The 18004-nt window shown below is 41.5% G+C and overlaps 1 protein-coding gene across 1 annotated transcript; it reads left to right on the top strand.

Moving 5' to 3' along the window:
• Positions 1-3350: 3350 nt before the first annotated feature.
• Positions 3351-17901, top strand: LOC113540598 (uncharacterized). The gene is made up of 7 exons (XM_026937180.3): positions 3351-3773; positions 3939-4071; positions 9634-9806; positions 11341-11483; positions 12292-12439; positions 14511-14617; positions 16593-17901. Exons 1-7 carry the CDS (start codon positions 3728-3730, stop codon positions 17352-17354), a joined length of 1512 nt encoding a protein of 503 aa, XP_026792981.3. The 5' UTR covers positions 3351-3727; the 3' UTR covers positions 17355-17901.
• The last annotated feature ends 103 nt before the right edge of the window (positions 17902-18004 follow it).

Here is an 18004-nt window from a genome sequence, read left to right as displayed (position 1 = left end):
GAGCTGAATCTGATTGCCTGGAAATGTCTTTGATAAATGTGTTGCCTAAATGAGTAACGCAGTCACATTTCTCACTGAATTCAAACCAACATTGTTTGATGGCCAAAGTCTCAAGACATGGGTTAGTTTAGTTTAGTTTAGTTAGTTATGGTCTTAAAATAAATAATAAATAATAAAATTAGTGTTAAAATTAAACAAAGCACAGGGCCACATGATGCCATGTACTGTGTAAATGTGTAATTTGTCATTTGTTTTCTCTTTATGCACCTTAATCATACATTAGCAATATAAAAAAATATATATTAACCCTAAGTACAAACTAGGTGTGAATTAAAAGTTAAATGTGTTTTTATCTGATATTTGCCATATAACTTTTGAGGCGGAGATTTTTTATTTTATTTTATTTTATTTTATTTTTGGGGGCTTTAAAACATTAAGCTCTTTTTTCTATGTGGTCATAATATTAAATTCCAACGCTATCCCTCCATAAACCTTTAGTGACCTTAAGACATACAGTGACACTAAACAAGTAGAGGACAAAATCATTTAACCTTTAGCGCTGTTAAAAATTCTCTTTTGGTTTTAAAAGCTGACTGGAAATTTACAACAGAAGGGTTTATAGTGCAGAAAGAAAAATAGTGCTTAGTGGTATGTTTATATTTTGGCCTTAGTTCATTCATGAGCATTTTCCTTACAAAAGACTGAGCAGAGGTTGTAATGGAACCTCTGTTCTGATTTCTCAAGGCTGATAGTAATTCCTGACTTTTTCATTACACACAGTATTTGAAAACTAACCCAAAACGTCTTTTGGTGGAATTCATTTGAGTGCACAGAAAAAAAAACCTAGAGAAATTTTTGATTTATTAAACGTGTGCCAGGAGATAAAATATTCGCACTTGTCATGTTTCAGTAAAAGTGTAGGGTGACAATCTGATTTGCTTTTTAATGCTTTAATGTATTAAAATGTAGGCTAATGATACCTCAGAAAAATACAGGTGTTATTCTGAAACAAAAGATATAGTGAGCATATTAAACTGAAATACAGACTGACATGATCGTACTGTGTTTTGGTTTGAGAACCGAGTGCCTAAAGCCTGTGTTGTTTAATGGTGTATTCCTGCCTTGTGCCCAGTGTTCCCGGGATAAACTCCGGATCCCCCCACGACTGATCAATCGATTTATTCTAGTGATAAAGGAGCTGGAAAATTATTTTCCAGATGGTCTAGCAGTTTGACTATCTCGCCCTGTGTTTTGGCAGCTGGATCAATTCAGTTAAACTTTTTCAAAATGGATATTGTTACAAAGCAGCTTCACAGAAATCAGGAAATGAGTTTAGATTTAGATCCCTAATGATCAAGCCTGAGGTGATGGTGGCAAGGAAAAACTCCCTGAGACGTCACGAGGAAGAAACATTGAGGGGAACCAGACTCCAAAGGAAAGCCATCCTCATCTGGGTGACACCGGATAGTGTGATTATAAATTAGTACTCTTCTACATCGGTATACTGTAGAGTCTCACAATGCTAAGAGCATCAGAGTCTTTTTTTTTTTTTTTTTTATAGTTTAGAGTCTATAGTGTCCAAGCGAAGTGATCCACTGTATGATGAATGAGACTGGTACATAAACTGTTTTTATTGAGTGCAATCTTTAGGTTATCCAAGTGAGACCGTCCTCAGTCAACTTTAGCGTAACTGTGTGGTAACATTCATAGAAATCTCACAGCAATCTTAAAGCTATCCATGTGGAGCCGTCCTCAACAGCAGCAAGTGATTCTCAGGTGAAGGATGAAGCAGAAGTAGAGCATCAGGATGGATCAGGCAGGACTGGAGAGGAGATAGAGTCAGGATCACCGGCATCTCATCAGGCAGCAGGAGTAACGTGGAGAGAGAGAGAGAGAGAATTAGGTATGCTCCAGACTAGCTACACTCACTTTATTAGGAACACCTGCCCATTCATACAGTTATCTAATCAGCCAATCATGTGACAGCAGCACAGTACAATAAAGTCATGCAGATGCAGGTCAAGAGCTTTAGTTATTGTTCAAATCAAACATCAGAATGAATAAAAAATGTGACCTCTGAGACTTTAACCACAGTACAGTTGTTGGCACCAGATGGTCTGGTTTGAGTGTTTCAGAAGCTGGACAGTTGAAGATTAGGAAAAAAATAACCTGGTGTTTTTCCAGTCTTCAGCTGTCCAGTTTGGGTGAGTCTGTGCCCATGATAGCCTCAGATTCTTGTTCTTGTCTGACAGGAGTGGAACCTGATGTGAGCTTCTGCTGTTGTAGCTCATCCACCTCAAGTGTTGATGTGTTGTGCGTTCTGAGATGCTTTTCTGCTCACCATGGTTGTAAAAAGTGCTTATTTGAGTTACTATAGACTTCCTGTCAGCCAGTCTGGTCATTCTCCTCTGATCTCTCTAATCAGCAAGGTGCTTCAGCCTGCAGATCCTCTACTCACAGGATGTTTGTTTGTTTGTTTGTTTGTTTTTCTCACCATTCTGTGTAAACTCTAGAGACTGTTGTGTGTGAAAATCCCAGGAGATCAGCAGTTTCTGAAATACACAAACCAGCCCATCTGGTACCAACAACCAACACAGTTGAAGTCACAGAGATCACACTTTCTCTTCATTCTGATGTTTGATGTGAACATTAACTGAAGCTCTTGACCTGTATCTGCAGGATGTTATGCATTGTGCTGCTGCCACATGATTGGCTGATTGGATAACTGCATAAAGGAGCAGGTGTACAGGTGTTCCTAATAAAGTGGACGGTGAGTGTAAGTATCTGGTGAGACCAAGCTTGACCCTTCAGCAGGGACATGAGAGTGTGACTGTGCAGTTTTTGTTCCCACTCCTGATGCACTCCTCAGCCGTTGGTAGTTTGGTTTAGTTTCGGTTCTCGGTGCAGTTGCCCTCATTGTCCACCAGATGTCGCTTCAGTGTAGCTGTGATGGTGGCGCTTCATTTTCCGCTTTCGTCCCGACCTGCTGACACTCTGATCAACGACAAATAAGTAAAATACTGTACAGATCTTTTTTAGCATCATGTGCAGTATGTCATTTTAGAAAATAATGACTTTAAAAGTCATTATTCTGTGCAGATATCAGGACTTTTATTTTGGATGATGACGACGCTTCCTGGCGGAAAGTGTTAATATTTTGCACCCGTAATCGCGCTAAATCTGCCTCCCTTATTACGATTGGCTCGCGCTTTCCCCGCCTTCTCGCTACGATTGGTTGGAGGTGACATTCACATTCAAGCGTCCAATCAAGAGAAGGTCTTCCGGGTGATTATAACGAAGGAGGGGCGGGATTTGTCTGAAAGCGGGTGGGATTAAAAAACGGCTCATGGACCCTTATTAGAAGTTTCCGAGAAATGTGCTGGTTTCTCACAGTTTCCTCTAACGGTTCGGATGTGAGACAGCAGGTCGGTGATGGTTATCAGAGGTGTGCTAATGGACTGCTGAGAGCTAGTTTCATTTGCTCCGTGTAACTCGAGGCTGTAAGCTGCAGTTAGATGGAAGTCATGGTAACGTTCTTTGTTTTTTTATCACTTGAGCAAAAGCGGATGCGGTGAGCAGCTGGTTAGCTTCAGCGCTAAAGCTAATAAAGCTGGCAGTATGGCGCTGTTATTGTCCTGAACTTGTGCTGTGGTCTGGAAGAAGCGAAATGAGGGTAAAGCGTCTGTAAGTGTCCAGGCAGCGGTCAGTGTCTCAGCCCTCAGCTGCTATGGATCATGTTTCCACTCTGCTGATGCTGATTGCACCATGCTCAGGTCTGAACCTCACTGCTCCTCTCTGGAGTTAATGTCTCCCTGTTGAGCTGCACTCATAAACCTAACCCTGGTAACTGAGTAAACTTCATCTAGTGCACTTTCTAGAGCAGTAAAATAACTCACTGCAATCCCTCTTTCCCCTCTTTCTCCTCTTTCTGCCTCCAGTGTTGTGCGGTCACGTCCCTGCCCCGGTCAACCTCACGATGGAGTCCCACCACTTCATTCACCTGCTCAGTTGGCAGGCTGGACCAGGGTCTCCTGCAGGACTGAATTACACAGTCATCTTCCGCTCCTATAGGTATGGACCTTTGAACGGATACGGATCATTGGACATTGTGATGTATACAGACGCTTTAGTCCGTCATGAGACGCTTTAGTCCGTTAGAGAGACGCTTTAGTCCGTCATGAGACGCTTTAGTCCTTCATGAGACGCTTTAGACCTTCATGAGACGCTTTAGTCCGTCATGAGACGCTTTAGTCCTTCATGAGACGCTTTAGTCCGTTAGAGAGACGCTTTAGTCCTTCATGAGACGCTTTAGTCCGTCATGAGACGCTTTAGTCCTTCATGAGACGCTTTAGTCCGTTAGAGAGACGCTTTAGTCCGTCATGAGACACTTTAGTCCTTCATGAGACGCTTTAGACCTTCATGAGACGCTTTAGTCCGTTAGAGAGACGCTTTAGTCCTTCATGAGACGCTTTATTCCGTCAGAGAGACGCTTTAGTCCGTCAGAGAGACGCTTTAGTCCGTCAGGGAGACGCTTTAGTCCTTCATGAGACGCTTTAGTTCGTTAGAGAGACGCTTTAGTCCTTCATGAGACGCTTTAGACCTTCATGAGACGCTTTAGTCCGTCATGAGACGCTTTAGTCCTTCATGAGACGCTTTAGTCCGTTAGAGAGACGCTTTAGTCCTTCATGAGATGCTTTAGTCCGTCATGAGACGCTTTAGTCCTTCATGAGACGCTTTAGTCCGTTAGAGAGACGCTTTAGTTCGTCATGAGACGCTTTAGTTCGTTAGAGAGACGCTTTAGTCCGTTAGAGAGACACTTTAGTCCTTCATGAGACGCTTTAGTCCTTCATGAGACGCTTTAGTCCGTCATGAGACGCTTTAGTTCGTTAGAGAGACGCTTTAGTCCGTCATGAGACGCTTTAGTCCTTCATGAGACGCTTTAGTTCGTTAGAGAGACGCTTTAGTCCGTTAGAGAGACACTTTAGTCCGTCATGAGACGCTTTAGTCCTTCATGAGACGCTTTAGTCCGTCATGAGACGCTTTAGTTCGTTAGAGAGACGCTTTAGTCCTTCAGAGAGACACTTTAGTCCGTCATGAGACGCTTTAGTTCGTTAGAGAGACGCTTTAGTCCGTTAGAGAGACACTTTAGTCCTTCATGAGACGCTTTAGTCCGTCATGAGACGCTTTAGTCCGTCAGAGAGACGCTTTAGTCCTTCAGGGAGACGCTTTAGTCCGTCATGAGACGCTTTAGTTCGTTAGAGAGACGCTTTAGTCCGTTAGAGAGACACTTTAGTCCGTCATGAGACGCTTTAGTTCGTTAGAGAGACACTTTAGTCCATTAGAGAGACGCTTTAGTCCTTCATTAGACGCTTTAGTCCGTCATGAGACGCTTTAGTCCGTTAGAGAGACACTTTAGTCCGTCATGAGACGCTTTAGTCCGTCATGAGACACTTTAGTCCTTCATGAGACGCTTTAGTCCTTCATGAGACGCTTTAGTTCGTTAGAGAAGACGCTTTAGTCCTTCATGAGACGCTTTAGTCCTTCAGAGAGACGCTTTAGTCCTTCATGAGACGCTTTAGTCCGTCATGAGACGCTTTAGTCCTTCAGGGAGACGCTTTAGTTCGTTAGAGAGACGCTTTAGTCCTTCAGAGAGACACTTTAGTCCGTCATGAGACGCTTTAGTCCTTCATGAGACGCTTTAGTTCGTTAGAGAGACGCTTTAGTCCTTCATGAGACGCTTTAGTTCGTTAGAGAGACGCTTTAGTCCTTCATGAGACGCTTTAGACCTTCATGAGACGCTTTAGTCCGTCATGAGACGCTTTAGTCCTTCATGAGACGCTTTAGTCCGTTAGAGAGACGCTTTAGTCCTTCATGAGATGCTTTAGTCCGTCATGAGACGCTTTAGTCCTTCATGAGACGCTTTAGTCCGTTAGAGAGACGCTTTAGTTCGTCATGAGACGCTTTAGTTCGTTAGAGAGACGCTTTAGTCCGTTAGAGAGACACTTTAGTCCTTCATGAGACGCTTTAGTCCTTCATGAGACGCTTTAGTCCGTCATGAGACGCTTTAGTTCGTTAGAGAGACGCTTTAGTCCGTTAGAGAGACGCTTTAGTCCGTTAGAGAGACACTTTAGTCCGTCATGAGACGCTTTAGTCCTTCATGAGACGCTTTAGTCCGTCATGAGACGCTTTAGTTCGTTAGAGAGACGCTTTAGTCCTTCAGAGAGACACTTTAGTCCGTCATGAGACGCTTTAGTTCGTTAGAGAGACGCTTTAGTCCGTTAGAGAGACACTTTAGTCCTTCATGAGACGCTTTAGTCCGTCATGAGACGCTTTAGTCCGTCAGAGAGACGCTTTAGTCCTTCAGGGAGACGCTTTAGTCCGTCATGAGACGCTTTAGTTCGTTAGAGAGACGCTTTAGTCCGTTAGAGAGACACTTTAGTCCGTCATGAGACGCTTTAGTCCTTCATGAGACGCTTTAGTCCGTTAGAGAGACGCTTTAGTTCGTCATGAGACGCTTTAGTCCGTCATGAGACGCTTTAGTCCGTTAGAGAGACACTTTAGTCCGTCATGAGACGCTTTAGTCCGTCATGAGACACTTTAGTCCTTCATGAGACGCTTTAGTCCTTCATGAGACGCTTTAGTTCGTTAGAGAAGACGCTTTAGTCCTTCATGAGACGCTTTAGTCCTTCAGAGAGACGCTTTAGTCCTTCATGAGACGCTTTAGTCCGTCATGAGACGCTTTAGTCCTTCAGGGAGACGCTTTAGTTCGTTAGAGAGACGCTTTAGTCCTTCAGAGAGACACTTTAGTCCGTCATGAGACGCTTTAGTTCGTCATGAGACGCTTTAGTTCGTCATGAGACGCTTTAGTTCGTCATGAGACGCTTTAGTTCGTCATGAGACGCTTTAGTTCGTCATGAGACGCTTTAGTCCGTCATGAGACGCTTTAGTTCGTTAGAGAGACGCTTTAGTCCTTCAGAGAGACACTTTAGTCCGTCATGAGACGCTTTAGTTCGTTAGAGAGACGCTTTAGTCCGTTAGAGAGACACTTTAGTCCTTCATGAGACGCTTTAGTCCGTCATGAGACGCTTTAGTCCGTCATGAGACGCTTTAGTCCTTCAGGGAGACGCTTTAGTCCTTCAGGGAGACGCTTTAGTCCGTCATGAGACGCTTTAGTTCGTTAGAGAGACGCTTTAGTCCGTTAGAGAGACACTTTAGTCCGTCATGAGACGCTTTAGTTCGTTAGAGAGACGCTTTAGTCCGTTAGAGAGACGCTTTAGTCCTTCATGAGACGCTTTAGTCCGTCATGAGACGCTTTAGTCCGTTAGAGAGACACTTTAGTCCGTCATGAGACACTTTAGTCCGTCATGAGACACTTTAGTCCGTCATGAGACACTTTAGTCCTTCATGAGACGCTTTAGTCCTTCATGAGACGCTTTAGTTCGTTAGAGAAGACGCTTTAGTCCTTCATGAGACGCTTTAGTCCTTCAGAGAGACGCTTTAGTCCTTCATGAGACGCTTTAGTCCGTCATGAGACGCTTTAGTCCTTCAGGGAGACGCTTTAGTTCGTTAGAGAGACGCTTTAGTCCTTCAGAGAGACACTTTAGTCCGTCATGAGACGCTTTAGTCCTTCATGAGACGCTTTAGTTCGTCATGAGACGCTTTAGTTCGTCATGAGACGCTTTAGTCCGTCATGAGACGCTTTAGTCCTTCAGGGAGACGCTTTAGTCCGCCATGAGACGCTTTAGTCCTTCAGGGAGACGCTTTAGTCCGCCATGAGACGCTTTAGTCCTTCAGGGAGACGCTTTAGTCCGTCATGAGACGCTTTAGTCCGTCATGAGACGCTTTAGTCCGTCATGAGACGCTTTAGTCCTTCATGAGACGCTTTAGTCCGTTAGAGAGACACTTTAGTCCTTCATGAGACGCTTTATTCCGTCAGAGAGACGCTTTAGTCCGTCAGGGAGACGCTTTAGTCCGTCATGAGACGCTTTAGTTCGTTAGAGAGACGCTTTAGACCTTCAGAGAGACGCTTTAGTCCTTCAGGGAGACGCTTTAGTCCGTCATGAGACGCTTTAGTTCGTTAGAGAGACGCTTTAGTCCTTCAGAGAGACACTTTAGTCCGTCATGAGACGCTTTAGTTCGTTAGAGAGACGCTTTAGTCCGTTAGAGAGACACTTTAGTCCTTCATGAGACGCTTTAGTCCGTCATGAGACGCTTTAGTCCGTCATGAGACGCTTTAGTCCTTCAGGGAGACGCTTTAGTCCTTCAGGGAGACGCTTTAGTCCGTCATGAGACGCTTTAGTTCGTTAGAGAGACGCTTTAGTCCGTTAGAGAGACACTTTAGTCCGTCATGAGACGCTTTAGTTCGTTAGAGAGACGCTTTAGTCCGTTAGAGAGACGCTTTAGTCCTTCATGAGACGCTTTAGTCCGTCATGAGACGCTTTAGTCCGTTAGAGAGACACTTTAGTCCGTCATGAGACACTTTAGTCCGTCATGAGACACTTTAGTCCTTCATGAGACGCTTTAGTCCTTCATGAGACGCTTTAGTTCGTTAGAGAAGACGCTTTAGTCCTTCATGAGACGCTTTAGTCCTTCAGAGAGACGCTTTAGTCCTTCATGAGACGCTTTAGTCCGTCATGAGACGCTTTAGTCCTTCAGGGAGACGCTTTAGTTCGTTAGAGAGACGCTTTAGTCCTTCAGAGAGACACTTTAGTCCGTCATGAGTCGCTTTAGTCCTTCATGAGACGCTTTAGTTCGTCATGAGACGCTTTAGTTCGTCATGAGACGCTTTAGTCCGTCATGAGACGCTTTAGTCCTTCAGGGAGACGCTTTATTCCGTCAGAGAGACGCTTTAGTCCTTCAGGGAGACGCTTTAGTCCTTCAGGGAGACGCTTTAGTCCTTCAGGGAGACGCTTTAGTCCGCCATGAGACGCTTTAGTCCGTCATGAGACGCTCTAGTCCGTTAGAGAGACGCTTTAGTCCGTCATGAGACGCTTTAGTCCTTCAGGGAGACGCTTTAGTCCGCCATGAGACGCTTTAGTCCGTCATGAGACGCTTTAGTCCTTCATGAGACGCTTTAGTCCTTCATGAGACGCTTTAGTCCGTTAGAGAGACGCTTTAGTCCGTCATGAGACGCTTTAGTCCTTCAGGGAGACGCTTTAGTCCGCCATGAGACGCTTTAGTCCGTCATGAGACGCTTTAGTCCTTCATGAGACGCTTTAGTCCGTTAGAGAGACGCTTTAGTCCGTCATGAGACGCTTTAGTCCTTCATGAGACGCTTTAGTCCGTCATGAAACGCTTTAGTTCGTTAGAGAAGACGCTTTAGTCCTTCATGAGACGCTTTAGTTCGTTAGAGAGACGCTTTAGTCCTTCATGAGACGCTTTAGTCCTTCAGAGAGACGCTTTAGTCCGTCATGAGACGCTTTAGTCCGCCATGAGACGCTTTAGTCCGTCATGAGACACTTTAGTCCGTCATGAGACGCTCTAGTCCTTCATGAGACGCTCTAGTCCTTCATGAGACGCTCTAGTCCGTCATGAGACGCTTTAGTCCGTCATGAGACGCTTTAGTCCTTCATGAGACACTTTTTTAGTCCATTTAACTTGTCGTTCCTGGGTTGTGTTTGTGTGAATGTGCAGTGAGGGCTGGAAGATGGTGGACCGTTGTGAAGCAGTGCGTGATCCATTGCGCTGTAACCTAACAGATGTTTTCTCCGATCTGGAAAAGACCTACTACATCAATGTTACAGCTGTCTCAGGGAATGAGACGTCCAAACCTCGTTCCTACAGTCTGTTTACGCCAGTCTCTGACAGTGAGTATGACGTGTTCACACACTTCCTTTAGAGTTAACACCTCACTAATGGGCCATGTGTTTACACATGACTTCTACACATGTTTATGTAGACAACGGTTCACATTCTTGTGCTACTCCTTATTCGAATTGGTTTAGTTTATCAGGGGACGTCTGTAGTCATTTTTTCCCTGAGTGCTAAAACTCTTGCGTGTTAACAGCAATAAAATGACCACAGAAGCAGTGAGTTTCTAGCAGGTTGTGGTTTGTAGAGTCCAAGCAGGAGCAGAGAAGAGACACTAGCTCTTATTTCAGTTTGGCGCGCACCAAGTTTCCAGATACAATTTGAAAATACGATTCATAATCCCAAAGTTTTGGGAATCAGTTTTGACAAAAGTGTCTGCGACTTGCGTCCCTCCATCTGCACCACATTTGCCTGGATCAGTTGTAAAGAGTGTACTGACTACTTGAAGAGCAGTCCAGTCTTTTTTTTCCAACACGTGGTGACATCTGCACAGAAAATCATGGACATGTGTCCGGACTAAAATTATCAGATGAGGACGATGGAGAAAAACATTGAGACGGCCGGACAGGACAGAAGTAAAGTCACAGAGGAGCTCCCGTAAAAACGACCCCAGGACCATGTGTAAATTTAATCCCGTCCAAATAGGGCTTATGACAGCATTTCTACAGCTGCAACTATATATATATATATGTATATAAGTATATAATTCTATAATATATATAATAAATATAATTATTTTTTAAATATTTTATTTGATGCTATCTCATATATTTAAGTATATTTTAAGAATAAGATCAGTAAAACTTCAGTTTCATTTTAATGATCAGAACCGGTCCGTGTCTCTGGTCATGTTTTGTACAGTTCCTCAATATCCATATCTTGGATATTCCTATCGAATTTTACGTCCTTGAACCATGTGAAAGTGTCTGACATTACGGAAGACAAATGCATTATGATTTTGTTTCACGTTGTCTTTAACGTCTGTCCTGTAGGGCAAAGCTTCATTACATGCAAACAAGGAAATCAAAACATCTGTGCTACCTAATGACTGAAGAGGAATAATGCAAGCTCATCACAAACACAAATACAGTATTCCCAAAGATACTGAATTTTCAGTCAAACACTTTTCAAATTTTTATTTCAAAAACTGCTTTCCTGCAGAGCATGCACTAAACCCCGGGACTGGGCTCAGCGCTAACTCTTATCCAGAGTAATTTATACTGAACAGTTTAAATTTAACCAGCCTCAACACTGAGCCCCTGATTGAATTTATCAATAATCTGATGTAGGCGTTTGAGGTATTTGTTATTGTAAACAGCTGCTAGCATTGTGTATTATATAGTAGTACACCTAGGGGTTTGTGTATGTGGACTTTCTACCTGAAATGTACCCTGTATTAGCTAATGTAAATGTTTATATATTTACACTGTATAATTGTAGGAGTATATTCTTTATTACAGCCATTATTACATCTGGACAAATTGCTTTCTGATGAACTTTTATTTATATTTGTCATTTTGTGTCTCGTAGCTGAGCCAGAGCTTCCGTCTCTGCGAGTTTCAGCGTGTAATGACTCCCTGTGTGTGTATCTTCAGTCTCCGTCCGAGAGACTTGAGGCGGTTTATAAGAAATTCCCATACACGCTTAATGTGACCAACGAAAAAGGAGTTCAGGTGGGGAGTGTTACTTCTTATATTATGTTTGCATGACTCTCCTTAGTTGCAGAATAAACTAGGGAGTGTTTAATGTGGTATTTGTTCTGTAGGACACCTTGTGTCCTTGTGTCAGTATTTACAGACATCAGCCTGTGTCATGTATTATGCTAACAGGAATATTCCTCACCATGGGAAAGCAGGCATTAATGTTACAGCGCCTGTGAATAAGAGCTGCCGGCTAATCGTAGTGCAGGAGGAGATGTCTGTCAGAATACCATCGCAGTGATTATGATTTAATTGTAGAGTGTCTCTAGAGCCTGGTGTGTAGATTGTTGCAAAATGTAATTAGATACAAACACTTTTTTTTTTTTATTTTATTTTATTTTTTTATAAAAGCCATGTATAATAAACTACAAGCATTTACACATTATTTATCAGCCATTATTCACATTGTTATAATTATTTCTGTAATGGTATTACAGTTTATAAATATTAACATAATGCATTATAAGTAGTGCTCATTCATCACATAACATGTTACGAATAAGACGTTATACACATTGTGTAAAATTATTTATGGACTTTGCAAATCTACTGAATCATAAATTCTTAAGACGCATTATAATGCATTATATGTAGTATTTGTGACACAGTAAATCACCAGTAACAAACTCAACCCCACTTTGCCTAGTGCTTTATTGAAAACTCCATCAGTCAGTATTTAAATCTTGCATGTTTACAACAAATTATTTCTCTCTCTCTCTCTCTGTGTGTGTGTGTGTGTGTGTGTGTGTGTGTGTGTGTGTGTGTGTGTGTGTGTATACAGTTCTTACAGAACACCATTGGGTTGAAGACTGTAGATCTGAAAGTGGTGCCGGGGCTGCAGTATTGTGTGTCTGTGAGCATCAGAAATCGAAGTACTGCTAATAAACCACCCGTGTGTGCTTCTAAACCTGCAGCAGTGAACAACATGGGTAACGTCTGAGTGCACAGCAGGATGCAGTTTTCCTTTATTTTAATTCTTTTATTAAACAGGGAATATAAATAAAACTGCCGTGTCATTTACAGTAGGACCAAATCCACAAAAATTTGAAGCACCTCACTATACACATTAAGTGAAGTGAAGTGACGTGTGGCCAAGTGTGGTGACCCATACTTGGAATTTGTGCTCTGCATTTAACCCATCCAAGTGCGCGCACACACACGCACACACACACCGTGAACACACACACACCCGGAGCAGTGGGCAGCCTTATTAGCTGCGGCGCCCGGGGAGCAGTTTGGGGGTTCGGTGCTCAAGGGTCTCACCTCAGTCGTGGTATTGAGGGTGGGAGAGAGCGCTGGTCATTCACTCCCCCCACCTACAATCCCTGCTGGACCTGAGGCTCGAACCCATGACCTTCAGGTTCACTTTCGGGTTGCAAGTCCGACTCTCTACTTATTAGGCCACGACTGCCCCCGACACAAGAAATACAATAATATTAAATGATAAAAAAATTCCATTCCACATGCAGTCCTGATGAACATGGCTATAAACTCAAATTTACTGTCAAATATGAAATATTTAGTAACAATGTTCCTCTGTTGTCGCTGTACAGTTTATGTTTCTGGTACACATCCAATCAACAGCGCTTTCAAGCTTATGTCTGGAGATTTAACATGACATTTCTTTAAATAGTATTTTCACTGAGCTGCTTAAACGGTCTCGTTTTATTGCAGATGTTGTCATAAATAAAGAATAGCTGTGACAATGAGTAGTTCACTTCAGAGACACAAAAAGTCTACATGCGTACAGTTTTGTGTGGATGAGAGGAATAAAACGCTCGGGGTATGCTGTTATAGGAAAATAATCAGCCATGACTTGATGTGAAGAGGAATTGCTATCATCACCACGGACTTGATTATTTTCTGGTGTATTCTTATTATACATCAGCATTTTGCCAACAGTTATTTTTTTATTAATTGAGAACGACACATCATGCCTTTTATCCATTTATAGCATTTATGGTAGAAAATCTGTGAAACATACAGTGTAAGTTCCTGTTATTCTTACACTGACATCACAGCTATCAGTCATTCACTCCTCCGCGTCTTTTTTCTCTTTACTGATGTTAATAAAAGAAAAAAGCTAGCCATGTTACACAGAAACCACAAGTCCTCTGTTCTGAAGACTGTTCCCTTGTCTTCACTTAGTTTAAGGGCTGACACTGGAGGCTCCTTCCCAAAATATTAAATAAACATCTGTTTACAGAAAACTTCACCAATCATTCGATCATTTATCAATGATTATACATGTTTTTTTTTTAATCCGTTTATGTGGAGTGTATGGCATGCAAGTAGAAGAGGGTTGTTATTATTACAGAAACAACATTAACCTTGCCACTGGAACTACTCTCAGAGATGGTGTTATAGAAAATAATAGAAATTACACACTGATTAATAAGAATTGAATTTAAAAACAGTACTGTGATATAAAGAGATCGAAATAATATAACGTCTGCAATACGTGGACAAAAAAAACTCAATGTTTTGCATGAAAACCGTGAACCTCGCAACCCTGGTGATTTGGCGGTCTTCTGGTGTCATTGTGAACACATCAGCATGCGTTACCGTTCACACTCTAAACGTAATCTGGCCACATGCACCACAGAACACCTCCACAGTGATCGGATATCAACAAGTGTTTGACCATCTTCACACCTCTGTTTAGAGCTGATCAAGCAGGACGGATGTTAAATACCAAGTGTGAATGGAGCCAGTGACTAGACTTGATCCCACTTCACCAAAATAAAGACTTCTAATGTAGTAGCGTGATGGCTACTGTAGTAAACCATATCAGTGAGAGCAAATATATTGTTCTTTCTTCTTAAATACTTGAATATATAAAACATAATGCACTATAAGACAATCAGTTTAGCATTCATGTAGTTTTTTACTTATGTAGCTTTTGTCACTATAATTCTTTTTATTTTTTTATTTTATTTTTTTTGGTAACAAAGCAAAGTTACACTTTTGCTCATTTTTCAGTTCCTGTTTCTGTTGTAGATGCCGTGATCTCTGTGTTTTTGTGTCTGCTGGCGCTGGTGACTGTGATGATTGTTGGTCTGCTGCTTCTTAAAAGGTCCATGAAAATCCATCAGCCATTAGTCCTGGTGAGACTCTTTCAGTTTTTATGCCATTTCTTTAAAATCCATGTTTATTCGTAGTTCTAAGCTAGACTTAGTAGCACAAACACGGTGACGACTCAAATGTCAAAAGAGGCATTATGAACAAGTATACGAGTAATGTGTTAAAATGTTAATCAGCTACATCAGGATGCTAATAATTTGGTCATCGTGTTCATGCTAATGTGCCTCGTGATGAATAAAATCTAGCAGCATACAATGTACAAAAGGGTAATGAATGGGACTTTTCTTACTTGATGAATGTTGCCAATATGACGCAATATTTTCAAGATGAAATAAAGCCATCATTTTTCTTATTACTTTATTTTTGCAAAAAGTTACAAACATTAAAAATCCTATTGGGGCTCAATATAAATAAAAAGAAAAGGCTGGCGTCTTAGTGTGTTCAGAATTGATTGAAATGATTTTTGGGTACGTCCCAAAACTGTAATCGATGCCTTCTTGAATCGTATCAATTCTTTAAAAGATTGAAGAAGAATCCAGGAGAGAGACAAGGGGCTTCTAGATGAAGTCTACACGTGCGCTTCCAACATGGAAGTCTGTTTTTAATCGCAGAGGGGGATGTACAACAGCAGTCAAAGAAGTCATTAACGTTAACAAGAAAGCACAGTTTAGCACCCTTTATCTGGCAGAGGGAAAGGATTAGGGCTTGCCTCAGTTATAGAAATATGTTAAATATGTCATAAAAATTTTAAAAAATGTTTAATTATATATATGGCATATAAGGAACAAAGTGACAGAACAGGCCTTTTCTACTTTATTAAAAATACATCTATACGATAATGTAGCCTGTGTTGAATAAGAGCTAGCAGCTTAGCAGCCTTCAGTGTTTTAAATAACCCTTTAGAGTTTATACTTATATATGTATTTAAAGTACTGCTTTAGTTAACGTTTTGTGTATAGCACCCTGTGTTTTTTCTCACCTTTTCATACTTTGTGTACTTCTAGTTTACTGCTGGCTCATTTGGCCCAGGTACAGAGGAAATGGTGAAATCCTTGTCACATCGAAGATTGTTTGAATAAGAAATCTTGCTTGACTAGACTGATCAGCACGTTGTAGCGTGTTGCAGTTGTGGTTATAAAGCCACAATGTTTTTTACTTTCAGAATTACTCATTGTGTATGTGCAGCATTGTCAGGGAGCCAGGTTGTTTATATATATTAGAGGTATAACGATACACAAACTTCAGTATGATACGGTGCTGTCCTGATGTCATACATTTTTTGATATAAGAAAAATAAGCATTGCCTGAATATGTGCTTAAGCGTTTTCATTTACATTTTGATTAAAACATTCAACATTAGGCTTGTGCAATATAACAGTATTATTTTCCCTACAGAATATCATGTTGAAATAAAATCTATCAGGTGTATGTTTGACGTTGCTAACATTAGACAAGTATATATTTAACATCAGTTTACTATATTTATTAGGGATGTTGTTGCCCAGAATGATCAAAACAGTTCAGTTTTTGGCCAAGGGAGAAAAAAAAAAGATTTTGACCCAAAAAGATTAAAAAGGCTGACAATGAAGTGAAACAGCACTAAACACTAATTAAGAAGTGATTAGATATGCGATTTTGTCCCCCGCTTTGTTCTAGTTTTACAGACTGTCACAGAAGGGTGATCTGGGACGTGTTTGTGGTATTAGCGCTGGTGTATTGTACACATATTTGTCACACTGTGGTGTTTCTGTCCACCACTCACCAGCCAACAGCGTCGTAACTTACAGGAAAGCCGAAGTTTGCTTAAGCGTGTTTTTTTTAAACCCCCGTCGCGTCATCTATTTCTATATAAAGAGGAAGCTACCTCTAAAATGCTTAAATCTTTCAAGCTAAATAAAAAATGCTGCGTTATATCAAAAATATACCAAAACATTGCAAATGAATTGCACCGAATTACTTAACTTAAGCACTAATTTGTGATCCTGCTTCTCTTCCCAGAGTTCATTTAAGCCGCCATATAAAGTGGTGCTTCTTCGTTGGCCCACTGTGGAGTTTGTAAAGTGCGTTTCACTGGAGCCCAACATATACAAAGATGTTCAGGTCAGTGAAGAGGTGGACCGAGAGAAAGAGGATGAAGAGGTGGCATATGAGGGACGAAGGGGTTGTGAAGAAATTTCAGAAGAATCAAGGTCTTCTCTTCCAAGTTCCCCAGAGAGCCAGTATGAGCACCCCTGTAATCCGGACACTAAAACACACACACATGTCCCTGGAACCTTTTTGAAAGAGCACACAGCACCAGACAAGATCACACGTCACTGGGAGGCAACAACTCCCCAAACTACAAGTCAGACCCTCACAGCACACCTCTTACCCCTAAAAACACCAATCCAAGAGCTCAAAAAGAATGATTTGGCCTTGCTCAGGCATAAGAGAGGAGATGAACTCAGGGAGGAGGAGGAGGAGGAGGAGGAGGAGGAGGAGGTGGAGGAGGAGGAGGAGGAGGAGGACAGTGACAATGTGAATTTCTTCTCTTTGATCCTGGGAGGCCAAAATTCAGAACAACAGGAAGAGAAGATGGAAAATGTAAAAAAAGTTCAACCAGAGGTGCCTTTATTTGTGTTACAGCCACCAAAACCTGCCATGGACATTCAGCCCACATATACTGAGAACACAACCAAACGCATTTCATACTCTGAGGAGGAAGAAGAGGAGGATATGGAGGAGGAGGAAGCTTTCTCCGGATATATGATACGGAGTTAGAAACCGTGTTTTCTATAAAACAGAATTTTCTCCATCCATTATGTAAATGAGCTAATGAGCAGTTCGTATAAGAAAACATCTCTTTAGGTGTGTGTGTGTGTGTGTGTGTATATATATATATATATATATATATATTTTTTTTTTTTTAAATTCAGACATTATTTCTTTAAATCATGTGAGTGTGTCCCAGTGATATATAGAGATTTTTTTTATTGCAAAAATTGCCAAAAGTCAATCTATATTCCAGGCTGCCAGTTACTAGAATGTTACTATCAAAGCATGAGATGCTGCTGGATGTAAACAACCAATTTTAAACCATGAGTTTTGAGAGTGTGTATATGCACTTAATTGGAGACTGAACAGTATTGTTCATTAATTCATTCATCTTTAGTAAGTTCAGAATGTATTCAGACTCGGTCATTGTGGTTTTCTGCCCCAGTCTGAGGTCTTGTGAATTCTGGAAGCAGGACTGCTTTGTGTTTGGGTCTGTTTATCCTTTCCTCAGTTCTGACCAGTCTCCCCATTCGTGCCAATGAGAAGAACCCCATAGCTTGATGCTGCCACCACCATGCTTCACTGTAGGGATGGTATTAGCCAGTTGATGAGCAGTACCTGGTTTTTGCCGTACATAGCACTTGGAGTTTAATTTT

Source organism: Pangasianodon hypophthalmus, chromosome 5 (genome assembly GCF_027358585.1).
Source record: "Pangasianodon hypophthalmus isolate fPanHyp1 chromosome 5, fPanHyp1.pri, whole genome shotgun sequence".
In the NCBI taxonomy this organism is placed as follows: domain Eukaryota; kingdom Metazoa; phylum Chordata; class Actinopteri; order Siluriformes; family Pangasiidae; genus Pangasianodon; species Pangasianodon hypophthalmus.
This window is presented reverse-complemented; position numbering and strand designations above follow the sequence as displayed.